This window comes from Electrophorus electricus, chromosome 5 (genome assembly GCF_041902795.1).
Source record: "Electrophorus electricus isolate QZ-2024a chromosome 5, ASM4190279v1, whole genome shotgun sequence".
In the NCBI taxonomy this organism is placed as follows: Eukaryota; Metazoa; Chordata; class Actinopteri; order Gymnotiformes; family Gymnotidae; genus Electrophorus; species Electrophorus electricus.
The window spans coordinates 25,558,507-25,584,665 of NC_137501.1; the positions used below are offsets into that span (position 1 = coordinate 25,558,507).

The following is a 26,159-nucleotide window of genomic DNA, read 5'->3' on the forward strand; positions in this document are numbered from 1 at the left end:
AAAAGGAGGTCTGGGGAGCCACTTAGGAGTCACCATCACCCCCCCCCCTCCACACACACACACACACACACACACACACACACACCCTCCTTAGACTTTTATGGTAACAGAGACTTTTAAGAGGTTTCACAGCAACAGAAACCTTTATGGAATTTTATGGCAGTAGAGACTTTTAATGTTTTATTGCTGGTTCTTTTAATGATTATTTATTTGGGGTTTAATTATTTTCACTGGGTTTTATCACCTCTTGAAGCACCATGGTCTTAAGATGAGACGATAATGGGACACTTTTTTTTACCAGCAGATAATGGTGTTAATTAGTTAACTTTTATTTTAAAAGGTTGATGTTAAACTTAAAACTTTTTTTTTCTTCTGATTTTGGCACCATGTCCTTTTAAAACAGAAAGAATGTCTGGAAAAACGGCCTGTACAAAGATATGACAATGTATATGTGAAGTGGTGACAAACATGTTTACAAAATTTTTATAATTTTTTTTTTTTAAAGGTGCTACAGTAGGTTCTTCTGCGGTAAATATAAATGTAATGTTTAATGCTGTAACAAAACTGATTCAAAACCTGAAGAGTTTAATACTTACCTGAATCAATGGACAAGGATTGATGGAGCAGAGAGAGAGAACTGCTTTGGACATACCTGCAGTCAGCAAAGAGGAGATACTGACCAAGTCCAATATAGATAATAATTTATGTGGAGCAGGTCAAGTGTAGAATTCCATTTCTTCCAGCAGAGGGAGCGAATGCGCTATTGATAGCAGTGTTTAACTTCATTAAATTATTATAGGCCATATTGGAACTTTTGCCAACACCAGGAGATGGTAGGCAGCTCAGGAAGATGCAAGCGCACGTAACAATTGAAAAAAGGGATGTGATACGGGAAAGAAGACTGGCTACATCACTACTCGTCAACAGAATTAATTCAGTGAACCCATGATCTTGTTGGGAATTACCTAATCACAAAGCCGTGACGGTGAAGAAGATAGTGTCAGTTTTAAACTGGAAAGAAATGGCTTTTTTTAGCCCTATAAATTTGCAGAGATAAACATCTTCAGAAACATAGAGACTGGGAATAAAAGGATGAAGTTGAATGGCAAACCAGAGCCCGTGTATAAGGGTATTGGTGTGTATAGACGTAGTTCTGTAATACACGTTTTTAGTAAAGAGGAAAATTGTGGACACAAAGGAAAGTAATTGCTTGGCGGTGAATGCTGTTTAGTCGACGAGTTAAGAAATTAGGGGTGATCATCATCATCAGATATAAATTCAGACGCAGCTGTAGTAACGCTACGTAGTTTTAGAGACGGAAATTGCGAATGCAACATGTTAAGATTACTTTAAATATGTCCCTCTTAATTAGCGATATACATTGTTATGATGTTAAAAATGCAGAAAATGTATCCAAAGCAAAATGCTGTCCCTGCTTTGTTAGTTATAAAATGGCTATTTCTTACACACGAATAGCGTAGTATCTGACTTCCCAAGGGGGGTGGCTATCAATTTAGGATACCTGAATAGCGAAGGAAATTAATTAAATAGGTTATATTTGAGTAACGGCAAAAGCAGAGCATGGTTGTTGGAAATGTAATGTTAAGAAAAACTCAAAAAAGAATATATTTGAAATGATGAACATATTTTAAGATAACAAGCAACAAAATGTGAAGTGTAAAATGTATGAGTATTAATATTATATTTTAGCAGGCTACTGCAGTAGTAGGAGAAAATAAAAGAGGCAACACCCTGTAACGGTAGGAATACACAAACATGTAGGAATTACAAACAGGCTAAGAATCACAGCAGCTAAACTTGAAACACGAAGGCTGGAATTACAATGACCGCAAAACAAAGGCAACAAGGCAGAGTTTAAATACGCGAACTAATAAGTTAAGCAATCATGAAGGCCTGAGAAAACGAAACTATGGAATTGAACCACAACAAGAAAGTAAAGCAAAACGAAGACACGAGAGAGGGAATCCATGACAATAAAGACGCTAGGAGGGGCCAAACGTGACACACCCCTTGGCTTAATATTGTCAGATGGAATATGGACTAAGAAGAAACTGAAAAGTTATGAAGTGCAACAAAATGACTAGCAAGAAAAGAAAAGCAACGACCAATAATGAATTATGTCATGGGCAGTGGTAGCTCAGTGGTTAAGGTATTTGCTTTGTAATGGGAAAGTTGCTGGTTCAAGCTCTGCCACTGTTGGGGCCCCTGAGCAAGACCCTTAACCCTCAAGTTGTACTCAGTTATAATTGTAAGTTGCTTTGGATAAAAGCGTCAGCTAAATGTCAAATAAGAGACATTAGAATAAGAGCTCAACTAGTTGAACAACAGTGTGAATTAACAGTACTACAAGCCTTTTGAAAACACGCAATTAAGCACTGGAATAAAAGCAGTAGAGTGAAGCAGAGGAGAAATGTGAACAGCCTTTTTGACTACTGAAAGAGGTACCACTACCATATGCCCCAAGACAAGGAGCTACATCAAATCTATATCCAGTACTCACTACAAGAGAATGGACTGAAGCAGAAGTACAGGTGGAAGGGAAAGTGAAGATAAGCGCTAGCGATGAAGAACGGAATGGAGGCTTGCTGAGAGAAGGAATTCTAACACCAGACTCAACGAGACGTGGTCCACCTTCCTTGATCCAGGTAGAGTGTGGATATTCAGCCAGAAGTAAAAGAAATCCCTTTATAGAGCCAAGCTCAAGGCTTAACCAAAATAGGATACTGACTATCTCAGAAGGTATAAGACAAAGGTCTCTGCCAACCCAGTTGAAGACTCCATGCTTGGAAAACGAGTTAAGATGAGAACTACAATCAGAATCAAGGGTTGAGCCATACCAAGAAGAAAAAAGCCCATTTCATCGACTAATTGAAGGAGAGACAATAATAGAATCAGACGAGTAGGCAAAAAGAAGACGTGATGATGTACAGAAAGAGTTTAAAGGAATGTGAGGAGGAGGAGACGTGTAGGTAGCTGGTGTAGGTGATGACCACAGACTCAGGCACCAAATAAACAACAAATAAGTATGGTGGAATATTCATTGTCTTGCAAGACTATTTATACTCCAGATACTGGACTGAGAAGCAGCTCCATCAGGTCACTAAGGAGGAGAAAGTTGATGATGATTTAGATTTGGCCTCCACTGTTATGATGAACACATAATACCCAAACCAGAGCAGGTACACCCACAAAAACAACAGATGAGAAAGATGCAAAATCTGATTTCCATCTGCAGTTGTAGCCACCAATGTAATTGGGGCACCACCCTGATTAATGGGGAAAATGTATTCATTTTAATTAATGTCTTAATGACTCATGAGTTGAGGCTGAATTATTAAAGTCGCCAATTCGATACGTGATTATTTCTCACATATCTACCAAACATTATATCATCACTCAGCGCTCACAGATGTGACACAACATGCACACCAATCATTGACTAAGATTCAATTAATGGCCAGGAGTGTCTAGTTCACTATAATCATTATAATCACAAGCCTAACAGTGTAAACACACTAAATGTGACACAAACAATTTGTGGTGGATACAGGATAACTAGATAAGCAAAATAATTAGAGAAAAAAGTAAATAGATTGGTTTACACAATCTATGGGAGTAATGAAACGGATAATCTACTTATCAATCAAGACCAACAAAGCAAACTTATTAATCAAGAAATTCATAATAAAAGTATGCCTACAGTCTAATAGGGAGATCAGGAGAGAAAGCTGTTGTGAACAGTGAAGTGGGGAACTAATTAAGAGTTATGAGGCTGTGTCTTAGGTGAGGGAAAAGAGTTAAAGTTGATTAATAGGCACTAAAGCTAATAATGATACCAGCTGGTAACAAATGAGGGAAATGTCTGCTCTTATGATTTGCAGGCGTTCAACCCTGTTGAACAGTCTGGAGATGCAGGAGTGTGTTCCATTGGATTGTCAGCGCAGAGAGTGTGAGGGAGCGTTCATTTGAATTCGGGCGTCAGGTCAGTGTGCCAGATGTTAAGAGCAGTGTTTTGTCCACCTGCCCGAATGGCTATCAATGTGGCGTCCTTGCTGTGAGATTGTCCGATGTCCCTGAAGCAGTCCACATTTCCTTGTAGTTCTTGGCATCCGTTGACTGTGTGGAGACCAAGGTTCTTAGACTGAGGATTTGGACTTTCCGATCTGGCTCTAGTGAGAGTCACATAGGCCTTCACAGGCAGACCTTTTCTGAAATTAGAGTGGGTTCTTTACCAGCAGTGTATTGGAATTCTGGTCTTGACCAGACAGGTGTGTTCAGGAAGAGCCATAATGTGTAAATTCTGATGAATACACACTAACAAAAAGAAATTAGTAAGATAATAACAAAATAAACAGACATCAAAATTAAAATATGGTAAACTAAGAAAACCTAGTATTTCTAGCTGCTTATCGAGAGCTTATTGCCAAGTTCAGTGACGTGTTGCCTCCCAGTTTCAGTTGCAGACACTCCCTGAGCACGAGCACACTCCCTGAGCACGAGCACACACAGGAGAGGTTCTGAGAACATTCTCAAACACACTAGATTGTGTAACATAAAAGGAGGTTCATACACCAACGACAACATAAATGGCACATATAAAACAATGAGTGTAAACATGGCAACACTTAGCACCAAGGTGCCTAGCTTCCAGTTTATAAAGAGGGACTGATCAGAAAGGGCTTTGCAAGAGAGTAAGCATGTGACTGCAAGCAAACCTAAAGGCAACAGAGATAAAAATATATGTATAGCCCAGTGTAGAAATTGGCACACACTTACCACCACCCATATGACGACACACATGATAATGAAGCAGGGGTGGGAGAAAATATAAGCATGAGAGGGATATCTCTGAAAGAGAATACTCTCCAACACCACCAGCTGGTGTAAGTGATAACCACAGATCCTGGTACCAAATAAAAGACAAATAGATATGCTTGAATATTTAGGGTTTTCCAAGAGTATGTATACCACTATTACTGGACTGAGAAGCAGCTCCAGAAGATCACTGAGAAGGAGGAGGGTGGCGAAGACAGAGATTCGGCCTCTGCTCTTATAATGAACACGTAATGCCCAAATCAGAGCTGGCACACCTGCAAAAACGGCAGTAATGAGGAAGATGAAAAATCTGATTTCCATCGTGATCTGCAATTGTAGCCACCATGGTGCACCAGAAAACTTGGCTCCTTCTGTCTTCATCTTCAGATCTACTATAAGGTGAGACAGTAATATAAAGACTAGGTCATATTAAAATTGGTGAGATTACTACAATTAGCTCAGTTAAAACCCTGATTATGAATGTCTAATTCATCTTCAATATCATATGAAATTATATGTTAAAATTACATGCAAAGTTATAACAAGCATTGGCAAACTATGTAATGCTGCCTCTTTTATCCATATGTGATTTCTTTCTAGATTGCATGCAGACAGCATGACTGCACACATGAAATATGATAAATGTCTAAAATCGGACCTCATATTTTCAGCTTTATAGCCATATTATTTCTTTATGCGGTGCTCTGGGTCAAATTGTACCTCATTAGGAAGAGAGCTGAGATTGGTCTGAACATTTTGATATGAAACATATGCTATCATGCTATAAGTAAGAACCTTTAAAGTGAAATTATTTTTAAAAAATATGCAAAAACAGAGAAAATGCCCTTAGACTTCAGATTGTTAACATTTGCAAATGAAGCCACGCATAGACCACTAAGAGCAAACCTTCTACCATGCTAAGCACAAAATAATATATAAACACCTTAGATGCCTGTATGAAAAAACATTTAAAAAGTAACATTTTACATTAAGGGTTGCAAATGAATGATTCAAGATCAGGTTTTCACAGGTTTTAAAAGTTAATTTACAGTAGGTGGCTGAAAATTAAATTTACAGATTGAAGGTGAAACAGAATTGGTTTTGAATAAAGTAATTTCCACAGTTGTCATGGGTAAAAACATAGGAATGCTATCATTAATAGGAATGCTACAAGTGTTAAGGTATCAGTGCCTGCTATGTCAGCCATGTTTTTAACTTATTAGCCATCTTATTAACAACCCTTTTTATCTTAGCAAACATGTTTGACTACCTAGGATGATCTATCGCACAGATATCCTTAGTGATTTTACTAATCTCAGTGTTTGTAATTGTTAGAGTGCAATTTATGTATTTACCTGCATCTGGCTGGTCAATGGTCTGGTGTCATACATGAACCATGCAAACATACTGCCAAAAAAGAATGAAATGTTCTGACCTCTCAGGAGCTGAGAAAGAAACAAAGGTTTGTGGTAAAAGGAGATAATTATCAAGCTCACTACCTACATTTGATGCAGACCAAGGCCATGGGTATGTGGTTTCGAAATGTGTTGAGATGAAGGTCCTAAGAGCAAGGATACAGATGTTGGTGATGTGACATCACCCAGCTGTAAGCAGTGTTAGATATTTTTTTATTATAGCATTTGGTCTTATACTAATAAAATGTAGGTATGCAAACATACACTCAGTGAGCTACTTTATTGGAAACATCTTTTAGGTAAATAGTTTATAGTTCAGTGTTGCGCTACTTGTCCTCTAGTCTTTCATGAATGGTCATTCATGAATGGCCATTTTCTGTTAAAATTACCAATGATTCCTGTATATTATTATTTAATTAAAATAAATAGGTTTAATTTCAGAACCTACAGAGTTTAGCAAACTGAAGTCCATAGAGTGTGAAGTGGACTTTATGTTGAAAAGAAAACTATTATATATACATATATTAAGAATAAACTGAAATGATTTTAGACTTCTTCAATAAAACTGAATTCTGGTATGATAGAAGGGTTACAAGTATGGCATCTGCGAACTGAAAGAGGAATAGGTGAAAAGGTATGTGCATCTCTAAGTGAATTGTGTGTGTAACTTTTCCGTCTGCCACTATGTAGAGATAACTGAGATAAGATGTGCTACTACTTTCAGAATATATGACTCACACAAGAGCGGAAATGAACACCAGAAATCTGCTTCCTTGATCAACCACATTTTCTAAACCATTGCAGCTCAGGTACTACACTTTTCAGCATTCAGAGTGCTACTAATTTACATAGATAAAATGACTACTACCACCAACAAAGTGAACCTGCTCATACCAGAGCTGGTGCTGGTTCTTGCGAACTAGCGAACTTTTTAAGAATGTTATCAGTTTGTTTCTTCTGTGGACCACTGATGATTCATTACTGCTGCATTTGCTGCAGTTTTCATGCTTTTAGATGTAAATAACTAAAAGGCAAGTAAAAAAATAAACTTTACAAGGTTGACACTAGGACCTTTAGCTGCTTGCTTCACAGGTTTGTTAGTTTCAGATCTGTAAGATTTTGGTGCCAGAACAGCACCGATTTTTCCGACCGAAAACCTGTTATTTTGAGGTGGAATAACGCAGAACTGTTTAGGATTTTGTCACCAGCACCATGCCGGGGGAAAAGGACGATAAGTAGAGGGAATTTACATGAAAACTGGACACAAATGTTACTATATATTTGCCTGACTAATGCATACATATATAATTTGTTTGTTTACTTGCTATTTTATATCCTTAATAACTCAATGCTCGCAAGGCATGGAATCACTCAGTAGAAGTTCATGCGACATGCCTGGTAATTCCTGTCTCTGGCATTTTCAGTGGAATTCAGTAGAATTTAAGGTCTCTCCTGCCTTCTGAAGTAGGCATCTATTTGAGGAAGTCTCTTTGATTCAGCCAACTGCTCACATTTTTTCTTTTCGGATTTGTGCTTGAATTTACTTAGCCCTCTCACAGCTACCACTAGTATACCACAGAATACATAAAAAGTAAAATCTAACTATTTGGATCACAATAAACATATATCATATCTGGCTAATGCACTGCTGGTCAAATTAGGATTTTCATGAGAACCATTATTGTGAGAAGCATGCTTTGATAAATCGCATACTTGTATATATTTTAATGTAATTATTTTCATGTTTTAGGATTTTGGAAATAATTCATGTTATGTGTGAAACATCAGTTTAAGAATCACTGCTCTGTTTGTGTACCGCAGGGGGGAAATATTATGATTAAGAGGAATATTTTAACGGCCCGAGTGCCACAGTGCATGGAACAAGACGCACAGACTCGTTTAACAGAGACAGACGTTTATTAATAGATGCATAAAACAGTGGCACTCACATATAACGTAAACAGCGAACACAAACACAGGTACTGACAATATGAAGGACACAAACAAAGGCAATATGAACAGCTAAAAAATAGCTAAACAAGCTTCGGGGGCAACCAAGCATGACTGAAACAAATAAAAAGGGGGAAAAATGAACATAAAAAATTATTATTAGAGCAACCTGTGGGGGGAACTAACTAGAACAAGCTATGTAGCAGATGGGGGAGTCACCTAATCCAGTTCAAATGCATAGACACTATAGTAACTTTACCAGTACCAACTGATGACATATCAGAGATGAAGATCTTAAGCTTTGATGGGTATTAGGATTTTGTACCAAGGTTAGGCAGATCTTGGCTCAGATGCCATGTAAACTCATCCAACCCTTCTCCCAGAGCTTCTCTAGGTGTTCAAGGAGCAAATCAGCAATTAAAATACTGAAATATTGAGTATTCATTGAAATATTTTAAATGAAAATGATAATGTAAATGTTCTTGGTAAGACTTGAAATGCTGCTTTTATAGACCATGTTTTTGATTTTTTTGGTGAGCTAAACTGTTAAAGCTTGGACTTATTTTTGATAAAGCTTCTAAACCCTTAAAACTCTTAATGATTTGGATTATACTGTATCTAAAATGTACCTTCAAAGTAGATTGACAAAACCTGATCATTCAGACATAAAAACTTGATAAAAGACACCACATATACACTTCCAACAGGTGTAAAACTACATTTGTTTCTTGTTCTTCCCCCACCACTATGATGAAAGGGGTTTCCTGTTATTCTTTGAAAACCACCTTCTTTTTTAAGACTTCCACAATTCACCTTGGCATGCTGGATATCAGCTTCTGGGCAAAATCTTGACTGATGGCAACTCATTCTTGCCTAATCAGTGCTTGGAGTTGAACATAGTTTCTGTGGTTTTTTTGGCCACCCTCTTTTTGAGGATTGACCACAGGTTCTCAATAGAATTGAGCTCTGGGGAATTTCCTGGCCATGGACCCAAATTTCAATGTTTTGTTCACCATGCCACTTGGTTATCACTTTTGCCTTGTGACATGGTGCTCCATCATGCTTGAAAAAGCATTGTTCATCACCAAATTGCTCCTGGATCACTGGAAGTTGCTCTTGGAGGATGTTTTGATACCATTCCTTATTCATGGAAGTGTTCTTAGGCAAAATTTTGAGCAAACCCACTCCCTTGGATGAGAAGCAACCCCATGCATGGTCTCAGGATGCCTCACTGTTGGCATGACAACGGACTCATGGTAATGCTTGCTTGACTTTCTTTGGCACCCTGAAGCCTTCTTCACTGCAACTGAACCTCCCTCCTTGAAGTTCTTGATGTTTTGATAAATGGTTTAATTAAATCAGATGCCTTGTCCTCGTTAACGTTTTCTTCTGAGCTAACCAGAAGATCACTGAAACTATCTTAGCAGGCCATTTTGTAGCAGGGCTGGAATGCAGTACTTTTTGTGATTAAGTTAATTTTCATGGCAAGGAATGACTCTGCAATTAATTGCGATTCATCTGATCACTCTTCACAATCTAGAGTTAATGCAAATTGCCAAAAAACTGAAGCAGCAAATTTTGTGAAAACCAAAATTTGTGCTAATCTCAAAACCTTTGGCCATGACTGTAGGTTACAATGATTAATAGCCAGAGTACTATGTGGCATTTGCATGTAGGCGTTTCCAGAAAATAACAGGTCAGTTACATTTACCTGACGCTTTTATCCAAAGTGACTTACAATTATGACAGAATACAACTTGAGCAACTGAGGGTTAAGGGTCTTGCTCAGGGGCCCAACAGTGGCAGAGCTTGAACGAGCAAGCTTCCGATTACAAGTCAACTACCTTAACCACTGGGCTACCACTGCCCACAGTCAGCTCTGTTCAGATTACATTGATCACACTCTAAAAGAAAAGACATTAAACAAGAAAATGTTGTGTGTTTTAATTTGCTTAGTCTATTGGCTTGGTTTCTCCGAAAAAATTCCATTCCTTAGTTCAGACTTCCATTTTTATATCAGGTACACAAAAAGGGAGGGGATGCACCTGTTCAGGGCACATTCATATCCTTTTTTAATGACAGGGGAAATTCCTTTAAGGCATTCTAAGGAGGATCACCACAGACAAAATTAAAACAAAATAAAATAATCATACATTTCTTCAACAATTTCATACCTCATTGTCTTTGAATGAAGTTTACTAAGTAGACGTATCATACATAAATATCATAAACAATTAAACAGCCACTTTAAGTAATTTCCTTGTTACACCATTTGAGATCATAGTGAACACCATGATAAACTGTTATTACTTTGTAGAACTTGTACATTTTGGAAAAGAAATATATGTCAATATTTCTCCTCACCATATGATACAATGGACCTATGAAAGACAAATAGATTTTTTATACATATTGATAGCTCTTGCAAATAAGTTCATGTGGAAGTGCCTTTTGTCCATGGGGTGTGCATGGAATATTTAGGTTGTCCTGGTCACTTAGTCTGATAGAATTTAGAATCACGGATCAAGCAGTCTAACAGGCTGATAGAAGGTTCCTGCATTTCCAGTCTGTGGATTTATGACACTGAGGATGTCCTGGGAAAAGGAAGTAGAAAGTCAGACAGTCAGGTGGGCGAGATAAACCCTGAGCTACAGCTCATTTATGGTTTATTATTAGGCATCTTGAGCCACACGGGTCCTGGTTCCTGTCCATGGGCAGGAGGCGAGACATCTCAACCTTACCACACCAATTGTTTTTTAAATCAGAAGAATCTATCCTTGCTACATTCTATAACGGCCAATTCAGAGGGCAGATCTCAATTCAATCAAGAAACTGTGGTACTACTTTGGTCCACGAGCACCATCTAAATAACCTGAACAACCTGAAGCAAATCTGTCAGGAAAAATGAGTGAAAATCACTCCCAAGCAATTTGCAAAGATGGTAGAAACATACCACAATAGCATTCTACCAAGTACTTGTGATATAGTGGAAAGTGAATAGGACTAAGTGAATGATGAGAACCGGTGTAAGGAGGGGGGAACCCTGTCGGCTATGAGCATGTGTAATTTAGTGCCACAAATTGAGCTTTATAAAAAAAGGCATAGGCTAAGGTGCGGCTGGGTGGCACTTGGCAAATGTTCTAGTCGGTGCAAACAGACACGAGAAAATAGTAGTGTTGCAGCGGCAAGTGATTCTGGAGTTTTCTTTCTAATGTGACCCGATCCCGGTGCTGGTATGGAGTCAGGTTTTGTTTAAAGTGCTGATGTATGTGTTGTATATGCGACAAAGGAGCAGGTTGCGTCCTGAATGAAAGGAAAGAGGTGAGAAAATTAAAAACATTTTAAGCGGGTAAGCGTAATTTCAGTAAATATGGAATATGATGTAAGGTGATATGGTGTTTAAATATGATGTGTTTTAAAGTTTGCTGATTTGTGCTTAATTTTTTATGATGTGGAATAGTCTGTTTTGTATTTTGTGCACAGGGGGTTGAGTCACGTTTTTGTTCCCACTATGAGTGTTTTCTGATTCTGTGAGCTTTGTGAGGTAGCTTTGTGAGGTAGTTTATTAGGTATGGTGTGGAAATATTTTAAAGTTTATCATGAATTGTACTGATGAAGTGATTTATGCACATGTGTGATGGTGACCATGTTAAATCTCAGTAAAGCCCTTTGTGCTCAGAACCACATTTTCCACTCATTGTTTTTTTTAATGGTTCTTAAATCGGATGAATAAACCTGTAGTTTGCCCTGGCACTGGTGGTGGTGCTTTTTAAAAAAGCCTAAGGTGGTACCTGCTACATACTGGATACTTATGTAAGCAGCACTCTTATATTTGGTGTTTGCTTGTTTGTTGATAAATAATACATTTTTACCTTGGAAATGTACTTTTAAGAGCACATTGGTCTACAAAAAAATACTGTCTGGAGCAATCCAAGTGTCAAGAGTAAGCCATATGAATCTGATGATTTTTATGATTTTTAAGTACTTTGGCAAGGTCATGTAAATCAGTGCTTACCAACAGGTGCAAATGCTTTACAAATGCAATTAGCTTTACAATTAACTTCAGCTAGTGGTTTGTGTTAGTACCGTTTGGGATGTTAAGGAAATGTTCTTACAGAAACATTCAGCTAAATGATTTCACAAATTCTGAGCTGCAGTTAATTTATCTGCACATGGATGCCTTACCTAGCCAAGTCTTTTACCAGGTACGGCTCATTTTTCACTAGACTCTGGTAGAACTTCTCCTTTATTGCTGCTCCTCCAGACAGGAAAGAGTAGAGTACCCTCATCTTGCCTTGAGATGTTCCAGACCTTATAATGTTTGCGTACTTCTCATCCCCGATCAATGGTTTCAGATCATCTGCGATAGGGTCCACCAGTGAGACCCTCTGAATGAGCTGTGCTTCGTACATTTCCACAAACCTCACTCCCGTGGGGTTTGATAGTACTACAAGGAAGATTGATCAGTTATATCTTAGGAAAGAAAACTTCACTAAATGTATAAAAAAAAACTGGTGAACTCATTTGCATGATATAAGGCTGTTTAATATTTTTTGTAATATGAAGAAGTTCCATGTGCTGCTTTTTTTTTGGCTTATCAAAATTACCAAGACCAACAAACTTTCTCCATAAACACTATCCACAGAGAACAGGAAAAACCTTCTATCTGCATTAGTGCTTCACTGTGGCAGATCATTAGGGCATACTTAATAACTTTAAAAATAAGGGTGCATTTGCTGTAGCATTTGCAGTAGGCTTACAACCTTTATTTCTGCGTGACTCAAGTCACCTGCTATGATCAGCATTCCCTCTGGATATTTGTTCAGTTGGTTGTTGATGGCATCATACAATTCTTCTAAGACTAGCTTGGCATTAGCCTATGGTGTTGTGTCAATTGCTGTGATTATGAGTAGAGACATAACCATTTGTTCTAGCTGAGTTACTAGTACTAAAACTTTGTTATGGAATATCTACAAAATAAAGAGCCTCCATACTAAGACAACATACTAAGACCAGCAGACTGGCTCATATTACCTGTTTCCATGGACTGGGAGATTACAATGCCATCTTTCTCCTAAAAGAGACAGCACATGTTTTTGTTAAGCAAATCCAGCTACAACAAACATGCTATCGGCAGATATTGCCTTTTTAACATCCGCCCCAACATTAAGCAGCTTGGAAGATCACTTTGCTGTTCAAATCAGTTTTTAGAATACCTGTGTGGGAGTTGTCTTCACAGAATGATGAGATTTTTCTTTAATATATGCTATGGTTAAGAAATAAAGAAAGAAAAATGACTCAAATAATATGAATTCCACAATAAATGCTTATCAAAATGAAAAGGCATGTTGCCAAGAGACAAAAATACATTGTTAGATCTCAATGACTTGCCAAATAATCTTTTAAAGAGGAAGATGGCAAATTGACTGTTGTGGAATATCGTGTTTATGTTGGCTGTCAGTGGCAGGCCATCAAACATTTAATAAAGGAAGCACCATAAGTAATTAAATCACACTGATTTTAACTATGACCCTAAACTAACTGAGTATTCTCATAGACCCTCAGCAGCTGATGGACACAGCTACAACAATGAAATGTTAATTCCATAAATATTGCCTTTAATACCTAACATATAAAACAGAATGGTTTGCTAACTAGCAGGGTAGCAACCTAGCACAGGCATGTCCAGACATGCCATGAGGGTTACTAAACCTATGTGTTAGGAACATTCTGCAGAAAAGTATTTCCAAATTAAAATATTCAATTAAATGTGAAATGAATGGTGCAATGCTTGCAGGAAAATGTCTTAGGATTACCAGATACTGAATGTAATTGCAATGCAGAGCAACAGTACGCTCACTGCTACACATGGAAGCTGCTCTGCATGAGTTATATAATTGGCTTTTCCTAAACGACTTTATTAACTCTAAGCTAAATGACAGAGGTTTTGCAAGGAAATAAAGAAAAAAATAATAATTAAATGTTAGGTTAAATGGCTGGTACATAAACAAATGAGACAGGTCACGGGAAGTATAAAATGGAAAGTACCTTTGTTTGTTTTATAGGTGATCCCAAGTGATTTAAAACTGGAACTATTTTGGTTACTATTGTCCTACAGAGAAGTGAAAGAGAGCAACGTCTGTTTAAAAGTTATACAAGTATCATCTACTTACCACCATTCATACCACTTAGAATACAAATAATACATATGAAATCAACAAAAAATAAACTCACAGTAAGAAAGAAGCCTTGCAACAGTAAATATATGAGAACATTACCTTCAAGACTAAATTTAAAATGATAATGTAAAAGGTACTTAATTTCAGGGCGGTGTTGAAAAACCATCTTTTTCAACAATACTAAAATGCCTTACACAGATCAGGACTTCTCTGAAACAAAGACTGGAATAGTATTTCTTACCAGCTTTTCTAGAATGGCACAGACAGCGTTATGTACTTTTCGTTTGTGAAAATCATACACCTTCTCAGTGACATTAACACATTCTGAAATGAACACAGAAAAAAAACAGAGACATTAAAATTACTATCTGGAGAACTAAGGTAAGTTCTAGAACATGGGGCCTTAACTATACTTAACCATCTCTAAAATAAAGAGGTAAACCAAGCACATACGTGTATAATATATACAATAAACACTGGATAATCTAGTGTGAATAATATAATTTGTATAATATACTTTATATAAATCTACACTTTTTAGAGCTGATGAAGTACATTGCCAACACTGCCAACATTTAAACCAAGAGACTGAACAGACCAAAGATTACCCTAACACAAGAAAAGTTTACAAGCATAAATAGTAAGTGCTGTAGACATGTCATTATTGGCCAAGTGAAGGGATCATTTGACTAGAATAAAATTGACCAGGCTTATACATCTGACTTTCATTTTAGTTTAGTCTTGTCCTAGCCACTTACTCATGAAGGTGGGCCTCTGGGTGGGGTCGGCATGCCAGCAGAGCTTCATTAGATCAATGAGGTTACTGAGCCCATGTGCCTGGCTGCTGTCCACAGATCCCAGATCAGGCCTGTCACCTTCAGTGACACGAAACCGCACCAGGCTAGAGAGGCGATCTGGGGGAGGGAGGTGAAGTGTGAGAGAGTGAAAGAGAATGAAGCAGAGAGGACATAAGAGTGAAAGAGGACAAGCTGTTACCTATATTAAAGTGTGTGTGTGTGTGTGTGTGTGTGTGTGTGTGTGTGTGTGTGTGTGTGTGTGTGTGTGTGTGTGTGTGTGTGTGTGTGTGTGTGTGTGTCCGAGTCGCAGTTAAAGAATATAGTGGATACTCACTATAGTATGGTGGCTTTCCAGACATAACTGACCACAACAGTACACCATAGCTAAAAGAAGATATGCAAAGAGAAACAAGGTCACTAAATATCAATACTACCCACTCATAGTCAAAGCTGCACGTTTTCATTTACACGCTTCACCTGTAAACATCCGAAGAAAAGGCGGGAGTGTAAGAAGAGGGCTGAAATGCTTCTGGAGGCATGTAGCTTGTGGTTCCACCTACTTCCTCGTCTTGCTCTCTGTCCACATTGGAACGGCTTTGGGCCAGTTTGGCCAGACCAAAATCAGTGAGCTGGAGACAGAGAGAGAGAGCGAGAGAGAGAGAGAGAGAGAGAGAGAGAGAGACTGTTAACAGATGACAGCATTCTTTTAATTCATTGACCACTGGAATACCATTGATAAAATCATCCATTAATTGTCATGAATTGCACAGCCCAGCCCTCAGAAGACCCATTATTTCTGAGGCCTAATAGTGGCCAGAAGCCTGAGCCTCACTTTTGCGTTGAGGCTGTCGTCCAGCAGCACGTTGCTGGGCTTCAGGTCCAAATGGAGCAGGGGCGGGGACAGCTGGTGAAGGAAGTTCATGCCCAGGGCGATCTGGTGCATGATGCGGAAGGCGAGGGGCCAGGGAGGGGGTCCGCCCACAGCTTGCTGGAGGTCTGCCACAGACCCTCTCTCCATGTACTCCATGACTAAACCTAACTGGGTGGGGCATGGCTGTCCATGAGGGCAACCTACATACACCCCCAAGATTCTGAGCACATTGGGATTCCCGCCATGACACATCAGTTCCGCCTCTTGGAGAAGAGAGGAATCAGAGCTAGGAACCAAAGAAAAGTGTTACAGAGAAGAAATTATGTGAGTTTTGGTATCAGGGATATGACAAACTACAGCAGTAGCAGCTGTAGCTGTAGTAACTGTAGCTTTCAGTAGCAGTCGGTTGCCAGTAGCTTAGACTGCCTAATGATTACCATTGTTACATTTATTTTCTCAAAACAATCCATTTCATTATTTTATTTCATAGAATTTGTACTGTAAGAAGGTACACAAGTCATGTCTGAAGAGCTCATTTAGCTAGAAAGTCATAAACATGAGACACAAATATTTACCCAACATTACAACGTAATAACTTTATTGCAACATCCATCCCCCATTTTGTATGTTTTGCCCTATAGACGTGTCCAAATCCACCAGAGCCAATTAGTTGCCAGGACTCTAGACTTTCATCATTAATCGATCCAGGTACAGGACAGCTGAACAGTTCCATTCCTCCCTGTGTAAAAAGGACATTTGTTTTGATTATAGAAGGGTTAGAATTGACCTTTTAGAAAGGGTAATTCCAGCAATAACATTGAGGTGCTGGTTAAAAATTTATTACACATTATTTTAATTTAATTAGCATAACTGAATTTGTTTTGGTAAAATAATGGACTATTAGACATATAGCCAAAGTCACTTAACATGTTTACTTACCCTACACATAATCCGTGTGTAGAGAATTACCCATAAACTGATACCCTGATATGCTAATGCAAATAATGTCATTGTTTGGTTTTTGATGTTTCTAATACTGAAATGGTGCCAAACAGACAAAATAGTGTCAGTATGATGTAATGTCTTTCTTGCTCTTCCTTGGGTGAAGATCGCGGTCACACCATATGCCCTTCGAAAAACCTCAGGTGTGCTATGTACACTGAAGCCTACATCTAGCACTTTTAGTGCGGAGATTGAAATCTAAGAGATGTGTACTACAGCTTAATTAAACATATCTTACTATCGTCTAATGTATGAAAAGAAAATGGGTTAAAACATATATAGAAGAGAAAAACTGTTGGAAATTCAAACCTTCCCTGTTAAAATCCATTTCTTTTCAGTTAAATTCACTATAAAGAGCACTTTCTTAGCTACTCACAAGATTTCCTGATGTTTTTAATGTGAGAATATGGAGAAGTTATATAGCAAATTTGCGCAAATGGCTAATCAGGTCACCATAGGATATTTTAAAATAAGATAAAAACACAAATCAAATTATCTATTTATTCTGCTATATTATTGGGTAACACTTTCCAACATTCACAAATGAAGTGCTTTTATTGTACGAATTTGGAGTATCAGGATGGCAAATGTCCATTCAATTCACTATTTATCACTTTTTGAAGCTCTATAAAATAAACAAATCAAACTGTTATCGGATCACTTAACTATATTCTTGAAATACACATTCTACGTATCCATCATATGAGTTTCGGTCATTTCCATTGTGGGAACTTGGATTAACAGAGTGGCAAACTCTTTAAAATGGGTTAGGTTCACTATTCTGACGTTCGGAGGCTTAAGCAGGATGCGGGGATAAGGCACGGTGAAACAGACATTTATTGACACACTTAACAACCAGACGTAGCACGCAGGCTATAGTTTCAAACACCGACAACCTCAACGATAATACACAAGACTTATATACACACATGACAATTCCACACAACAAGGATCAAGTGAACGACACGAGAGGGCCTGGCAATAAAGACAAACACACACACACACACACACACACAAACACACACACATACACACACACACACGTTTTTGGGGCGTACCGTGACAACTATATATCACTTTTTGAATCCCTGTAAAATAAACGAACCATATTGTTATCAAATCACTCCACTTTATTACTGAAACACGCTTTCTCATGTACTGATATGACTTTCAAGTGTTTTTATTGTAGGAATTTGGAGTAACAGGGTGGCAATACCCTGTTAAATGTCCATTTGGTTCGCTATATTTCACTTTTTAATGTTTTATTTTATGAAACAAATGATCAAATCACTTCACTATATTCTTGAAATGCAGTTTTCCGTGTATCCATGATATGAGTTTCCGTCATTCTTACTGTAGAAATTTGCAATAATGGGATGGCAAACTCCTGTTAAATTTCTATTTGTTTCCATATATGCAACATTTGAAGCAGTATAAAATATAAATTGTTATCAAATCACGCCACTATTTTCTTTCTTTTGTATTTTGTAATACACTTTCTTTTGTATTCCTGATAAACCTTTTTGTTGTATCTACTTTAGTCATCTGGAATAATGTGATAGCTGGAACAAACCATATACAGATGGGGTTTGATCACATTGGTCTAATGGAACGCTACTACAGCAGCACACCCAGCTAAATAGCCTATATGCAGGGTATAAGGAAACATGTCAAGAAGACCTTCATCCACACTCACAGACAAGCAATTAGTTAACCAGAACTCAAACATTGTGAAATGATGCCTCCTACTGGAGATGGTAAATATCACAGCCCAGAAAAAGACATATACTGCATCTGAGAAAGAGTGTAATGTCGACATATGCGATCCTGTTGTGGATATATGGAATATGATCAGGTTTAACCTTACTGCTAGCACTGTAGGCTCTCCTAACCTAGTGAATAGGTGCAACTTCCAGTGTACAATAGGGAATTCTTTTTATAATCATCCACACCGTGCTGTAAAAACAATTTAACATACTCAATTTCCTTGTTATCTAGATTCTCTGGAGAAGCTTCTCCAGAAGAGAAGGTTGGCAGCCATTTCGATTTACTGAGGAAGGCAGTAAAGGTCAGAATATACTTTGGATCCCAGGACGATACTATTAAACTCTAAGGATCTGTAAATAATCTAGATTACTTTTTAATCTGAAAATTTACCTTTTTTGTAGATAGACTGATCTTACTAAATCCTCCACAGAAGAAGTGAAACTAAATTCCTTTTCACAACCCCTTCCGTCATGAAGCTATTGCGTGCTTCCCTGAAACCACTTCCACTTCAGGACTTAACAATGTTGCTAAAAAGACTTCCACTTCAGGTCTTCACACCTCTCATATGATCTAAAACACACACAGCCCCAGGTTCCACTCCATTTTGGTACTGGAGTTATCAAATAGCTTGGTGGCTGTTCGTTGCGATAAGATTGATTGCTGCTGCAATGAGAATGACTTTATTCTGTAAAAGAACAAAATAGCAAAGTTTCTGAGTTTGGAAATCTTTAAACCACAGCAACAAATAGTCAAGGAATAATGCTGGGTGTCTAAGTAAACCACACGATAACACCTACACTTGCTTTTAATTATAGCAAAATAACGAAATATTGCTCCCGTGGCGATTTAAGGTGGAAAGTTCGAATATGAAGCATCGTCCACTGCTGTTGTTACACTGAAAACTTCTAGTTATGCCCTCAGTTTGGTTCAACAATTTATAGGCAAAATCTGTATCAGTTAATTCAATTTACAGAAATATAGTTTGTGTTCTTATCATTCAAAGAACGATAAGCCTGTTGTTGTGGACCACGGTCAGGCTATCCACGCTTTAAATCTGAATAAGCCTGTATACCCTATATTACGACAGAGCTAACCGCAAAATAACGTTACCTAAGCGCAGAGAAATAATTTATTTGTGTTTTTTTAAGAGCTCTGGTTTAGACACATACTTTACTACATTTATAAATACAAAATTACTATTAGTAATTAAGCACAGTTAGTAATATATTTAACTATCTTAAACTATCTTAACTATCTTTAACTATCTGGTTTTCCAATATAGTGTTTCTCTGAGGTTTATCATAGGGCTTGACAGCCAGCTAAAAACAGCGGTTTTTACTAATGAAATCACTAATGAAATGTTGCAAATGTGCATTCCAGGGCTGAGAAATTCCATTGCAAACATATTTTTGCTAAATATGTTAAACTCAGCAAATACAGATATTGTGCGCCAGATGTGCTTCCCTTATCAGAACTAGCCAGCCCTATTAAAGAAGACCTCTAGTTAGCTAACATAACCCATCCATTTAGTTGGCATCTTTAGCGTCACTTCCAGGTCAAATGTCAGACGACATAACAATATCACATAAATTATGAAAGTAATAAATTACATTACTTGGGGCAACATCGGTCAACATCGGTCCTCGGAGTAGCACGATCTGTAGATGTGCTCATCGCGCCTTTCCACAACCATAGAATTTGTAGATCCGGGGCAGCGAAAATGTCATTGGTCAAAATCCGCTACTTCTTTTCTGATTGGCTGGAGATATTTGGCAGCGCGCGAGAACGTTCGCGAGCGGAGCGCGCGCGCAGCAGAGCGACGCGAATCTGAACGAGAGCAGAGCAAACGCAAGTGAGCGCGTGTATATTCCGGGTGCGAGCGAAGGTAGTGCCGCGTGAATTTGAAAAATGTACTCTCGACTACTGGCAGGAAAATAACGATATTTAAAAGGCAAACATTAATGAGCAAAATAGAAGACACATCTACTACCCAAAAAGAACCAGCACAGCAGATTTTTCTCCACAGCATTCCAGGACAACAAATACTGACATTGAGATTATAATAAACATTCATTCAATCATATTTGTACATGTAATGATTTAAATAATCGTGTAAAAATGCCACTTGCATTGCTTTAGAGTGCTGAGACGCCTCATTATTGCACTCAATCCGCTCACAACGATGCCAACTTAATAGGATATTACTGACAGGTGCATTACCATAAAATCACTATTATATGTGCCTAATTACTCAAAAACCTGCACCTATTACAGTAAATCTACTCCTTATTTTAATTAAAGGATTATTACATATTGTCTTTATCACAACATTGGCAATGTAGTAAACCTCAGAGGGTTATTTTGTTAATAAAACCTTATTTTGTTTTTGTTAAAAAATTAAAACAAAACATTTAAAATAAAACCGAAATTTAATACAGAAACACTATTGGTGAAATGCAGCAATACTTTGTTGAATTACCCAGACCCTCAAAATCTAATGCCTAAAATTACCTTAAGCTTGAAGATATTTATGAGTAAGATTTCATATTTCTCAATCCTGATAGGTCAAGAATATGTTAGCTAACTAATGACTGTGACTGACCAAATAAACGTACAAAAGGCAAGTGATCAGAACGTTTAAGAAATATATGGACTATTTTTGTCTTATTTATTTTTCATTTTTGTGGTAATAGTCAAGACAACAAGTTTTTTTTACCAGTATAAACATTCTCTCTATTTGCCTAAAGACCTCACAAGAATGGCAAATTCATGAATGATATTCCCCACTATACAGATAGCTTTGCAGTTGGGTTACTTTACCTGATCTTATGTCAACGTCCCACACTGATTTTTCACCACTAAATCAAAATTTGTCTTATGCATCCTCAATGTATAGCTCAGAATCTTTGGGGCTGTGGCACGTTTGGACTCTCTACAGAGAAAGAGGTGAATGAAAGGGGAGATTTGATATTATGCCAAATTATACAACAAGCTATTGAGGGCAGACAGAGCCTTATAAGCACTGACCATAAACATCTGTTGGAGCTAAGATCATGAATTAAAGACTTTTAAAAAAAAATACCAACTGTAAATGTATACAGATATGAATAAAAATGTTGCTACTCTAATGGCCCATTTACAAATACTGCATCAAGATTCTGTGGTGTACTTTGCAACAAAACATTATATGACCCACAGTGGAGATGACGTTTTGCTCGTCTCTGCACGCTGATGCACACTCTGTATGCTCACATTCTTTACAGTTACTTCTGTTGACCTCTAGGTGTCACTATTTGTATGCCAGTGTCTTTGTAATATCAAATCACCGCTGTTTACAGTGTGGCTACTATACCACTCCCCTGGGAGTGGGGTTGGGGGTACTTGTATAAACGCAGACATTAACTAGACTATATGAGCTATAATGATAAACTTAAAACCTTTTTAAGAGTCTGAAATTCAAACTACCTGCATTCCTTAAGCTAAGGATAGCTGTGAAGGAATTATCTGAAGTAGCTGAAAGGCCTAGCCAGTGGCTGTGAATGAGAGCACAGGCTAGCTGGGGAAATATATTATAAAGATGGAAAAGCTGAGGTGTTTATTGTCTCAGGTATGTGGAGCAGTGGCCATTGAGTGGATTGTCGCATTTAAAATAGACAACAAAGCTGCTTTCAGGAGGCAAGGATTATGGGATGATCTCCAGGCTTGGCAGACCTCTCAGTGGTGATGTAAATCTTGAGTACATCCTTCACTAAAATCAGGTGATTTAGGATAAATGGCAGATGCTTGCAAATGACTCATTTTTTCCCAATATGACATTAGAAACAACCACATGGAAAGTGAGAGATGTAAGCATTTGTGAAACTAAAGACTAGGGCAAAATATTTCAAGATGGTGTCATGGTGGATGCTGATGCACAGAGACACATTCCATAAGACCTTTACTTGAACCTCAGCAAGAATAAGGCAGAATTAATTGTATCCATCTTGGAATTACAATGTGCTGGAGGCCAGATAAGTGGTAATGGAGCCATAAGGCATTAACAGCAAGAAATTGTGCAGGTAGGTCAGAGAAAGGCCATGAGGGTGGTAAGAAGAAAATTGATGTTTTAGCAGAGACAGTGGAGAAGGACTAGGCATATGCTTTCACTTTGGAACCTCGAGGGCATGTTATTTCTCAAGGAAATGGACAGTGGACATTGGGTGAGACTTCACAGGTGAACAGGAGGTTCTTGCTGCAGACATAGCATTTGTAAAATAATGTGTGGAAAATACAATGAAAGGTCTAAAATTCATGCTTATTGTCAGCTTCCTGAATTTCCTCTCCGAACTTTGTAGTAACACCTGTGTTTTTCCCCCAATTACTTATTACTTAAGTGAGCCAGGATCAGTAGCTAAGATGGAGACTCTGCCCAATCAACCCCCCAGCAAGGTTTTTTTCATTAGTCATAATTGTGTCATCCTCCATAGGTGGAGAAACTTTGACACAGGTTAACTGCTGACTGCATGAGTAAAAGGAATACAGCCTCCACAATACATTAGTCCTTTTTGCCAGCCAGAACAATATTTGGGTTGCCCATGTCGCTGATGGTAAACTGCTGATGTAAACAGCACAGCGTGAAATCTGCTTACCTCATACTACAATAATTCCCCTCCATTTCTCATTCTTCTTCTTTCTGCCATATCTGAAACCGTTTACATGGACATATGAGAATATATAAACAAGTTTGATCACTATAATTGATCAGAAGCTGAGCCGAGGAAAAGAAAAAGGTAAAGATGAATGCATTCTTAGTATATTTTGAGGTTTCACTGCAGCAATCCGAAGAGACAGAGGTTATTTTTTTAAGTACACCCTTCTGGGTTTTTTTGTTTGTGTGTGTGTGTGTGTGTGTGTGTGTGTGTAGCGCATGGGAGGGGCATGAGCAGCCTACATTGCAGTACCACGAGATGTCATTCGTAATGTAAAACTGTCAGGTCGTCACCGTCTTGGATTTTAGACAGGTGTCTTGGACAGGCTTGCATGCCATCGTTGCGAGCCCTTTTCCACGAGGGGAAAACGAAGAGAAGTCTCCTCCGTGTCCCCGATGGAATTAGACTGTGACGGTACGGGGCACCGGGGGCACCCAACGGACGGCCAACTTCACAGCGGAACAGGAGAGTGTCACGGAATCATAGAATGCCGTTTGCCAGTGTTTCACAAAATGCTTTTCTTCGCCGAAAGCACGCTGTCTTCAGAATCACCTAAAGAGGCTATCTATGGATCGTTTCGCAGTCTGAATTGTGATTCATCAGCGTGATCTAACGGGAAACTTGGCTCCGGGGTTATGGCTTCTAGCTCTGGGAAGATAAGCCAGCCACCGGGCGCATGTAACGGGACTGCTGCGGACTTCTCGAATATGGAAAAAGAGCTGTACGATTATCAAATGCACACAAAAATGTGCAAGAAAATAGCGCAGCTTACCAAGGTAGGAAATGAACAGGATGGTGTTTTGGAAACGATTACGTTCGTATACATAAATAATAGCTCTGCTGTACATGCAGGCAAAGCGCGTTCCTGAACGTTGTCTATATGCCCGACGTTGCGTCAGTGAGGAAAGCCGTACAAATAGGTAGGTTATAGCCTGTAGACTGGGGGTCATTCCATAGGCATACAATGATTAAGAGGGCATTACCGTATACAGCAGCGTTAGTGAGAGAGCAAGCACGGTGAGGTTGGGTATAATGCACAAGTACTCGAGTCCCCATTTTACGAATACAACAACGGTAAAATGGTCAAGCCCACGGATCTTACAGCCAACAAGTGAGTGCCTACCACAGGGCTGGCTAAGTTATTAGTATTAAAGCTCACTTTGCAACTGTTGGAACTGAATTCGGGACCATCTATATAACATCTGCACACATTAGCTTATATAAGTCATAACAGACTACACTGAGATTGCTCCTGTTTGCAGTTCATAATGTTACGTTCACTGTTCATTGTTGTTTAAATAGTAATAAACCACCGTTTGGCGAATGTAAAGAAAATATAGCCTTAACTTGGGTTGTATGTAGATTTCAGATGGCTTAGCAGGCGCAGATCAGTATTTTATATTTGAACAATGAATGAATGAATGAATGAATGAGGGAATTGGACACATTTGGTCATAGGTCGTGCGTTTTCTGCTGTAAAGACAGTACGCACACTCACGAGTAGTGCAAAATACTAGGGGAATCCTGTTGTAAGCTGGACTTATATGTAATGTAACAAATCAACAATAACAAATGTAACAATAACATGTAACAAATCAACAATAACAAAAAAGCTACCTACAATGTGCATCCATGCTCATGCTCGTTAAGTTTTTTGTTTGTTAACAGGAAACTGGTTTTGATTAGGTGTTTTAATATTGCACTATGTCAGATGTTCTCATGCATATTAACATAGGTTAAAGGTCATGAATATTTCAACTGTGGGCCACTTTCACAAATGGTATAAAGCCGAAATGGCATTCCTTGGCAATATAACAACACCATCAATAAATAAAATAGGTCAAGGCTGGAAGCTGAAGTCTACTGAAGTGTGTGTGTGTGTGTGTGTGTGTGTGTGTGTGTGTGTGTGTGTGTGTGTGTGTGTGTGTGTGTGTGTGTGTGTGTGTGTGTGTGTGTAGCAAGAGTAGTGCAACTGCAGATTGAAATGTCTTTTCCTCTTGCATCATGTAAATGCTCCTACTGGTTATGTTTAGCCAGTTGGGGTGTGTGTCTGTGTGCGTGTGTGTGTGTGTGTAAGTTCAATCCTATGAGTCATGACTAGACTCCACTGATCTAAAGATTTTGTTCGTGCAGCCTAGAAACACCACCTGTTTGCATCTGCACTCAGCTTTACTTACCTGTAATTTATCAAAAGGGGCTGACAACTGCTGAGGTCAGGCTACAGTTGTGTCCCACGCTTTGATTGCAGCATTCAGTTCTGCAGCTACATAGGGTTTACAGCTACAGTTACCTAGACTGACTGCACTGCTGTACTAGCCTGAGCAGAAGCTAATGACTCACTTAAGATTTAAACTGAAGATGTTCACAACATGACTACTAGTAAAAGAATTCTGGAGGGGGAAAAAAAATCTACATTTGATAAACGTGCAGTTTCTGAAGTTTAAGTGACAAAGGTGGTGAATAATGATGTAGATTCTGGAGGAAATGTATGAGAATATACACTTTATTGCCAACGTTACCCTACGAAGATGTACAGTACATGGTACATGGTTCTAATTTAGCTACGTCTGACCATAAGACTAACATCCATTGAGAGACAATAGGAATTCTCGAGGTGGATAGCACATGTTGCCCACTGTCTATGTCATCAACAT

The 26,159-nt window shown here is 38.4% G+C and overlaps 2 protein-coding genes across 7 annotated transcripts in view; one reads left to right on the forward strand and one right to left on the reverse strand.

Moving 5' to 3' along the window:
• Positions 1–8,168: 8,168 nt before the first annotated feature.
• LOC113581408 (receptor-interacting serine/threonine-protein kinase 3-like) lies at positions 8,169–20,504 on the reverse strand. Of its 2 annotated transcripts, none has more exons than XM_027016535.3 (12): positions 20,433–20,504; positions 16,624–16,787; positions 16,010–16,334; positions 15,655–15,806; positions 15,512–15,561; positions 15,139–15,294; positions 14,622–14,704; positions 14,250–14,313; positions 13,418–13,467; positions 13,236–13,275; positions 12,387–12,648; positions 8,169–10,795 (listed from the first exon to the last, which is right to left on the reverse strand). In XM_027016535.3, the coding sequence occupies exons 1-12, from the start codon at positions 20,442–20,444 to the stop codon at positions 10,777–10,779; spliced, it is 1,377 nt and encodes a 458-aa protein (XP_026872336.2). In that variant the 5' UTR covers positions 20,445–20,504; the 3' UTR covers positions 8,169–10,776. The 2 variants fall into 2 exon arrangements, with proteins under 2 accessions (XP_026872336.2, XP_026872337.2); XM_027016536.3 differs by lacking the exon at positions 20,433–20,504 and adding an exon at positions 19,208–20,368.
• A 3,239-nt stretch (positions 20,505–23,743) lies between these two features.
• Positions 23,744–26,159, forward strand: part of fam184b (family with sequence similarity 184 member B) — a 25,748-nt gene continuing 23,332 nt past the window's right edge. For 3 of the 5 annotated variants that reach the window (XM_027016551.3, XM_027016552.3, XM_081714557.1), the window contains exon 1: positions 23,746–24,281. In XM_027016551.3, coding sequence (XP_026872352.3) covers positions 24,141–24,281 — 141 coding nt within the window. In that variant the 5' untranslated portion in view covers positions 23,746–24,140. Of the gene's footprint in view, positions 24,282–24,405; positions 24,426–26,159 lie in introns of those variants that run through there. The other 2 variants (XR_004776489.2, XM_081714559.1) reach the window with 2 other exon arrangements.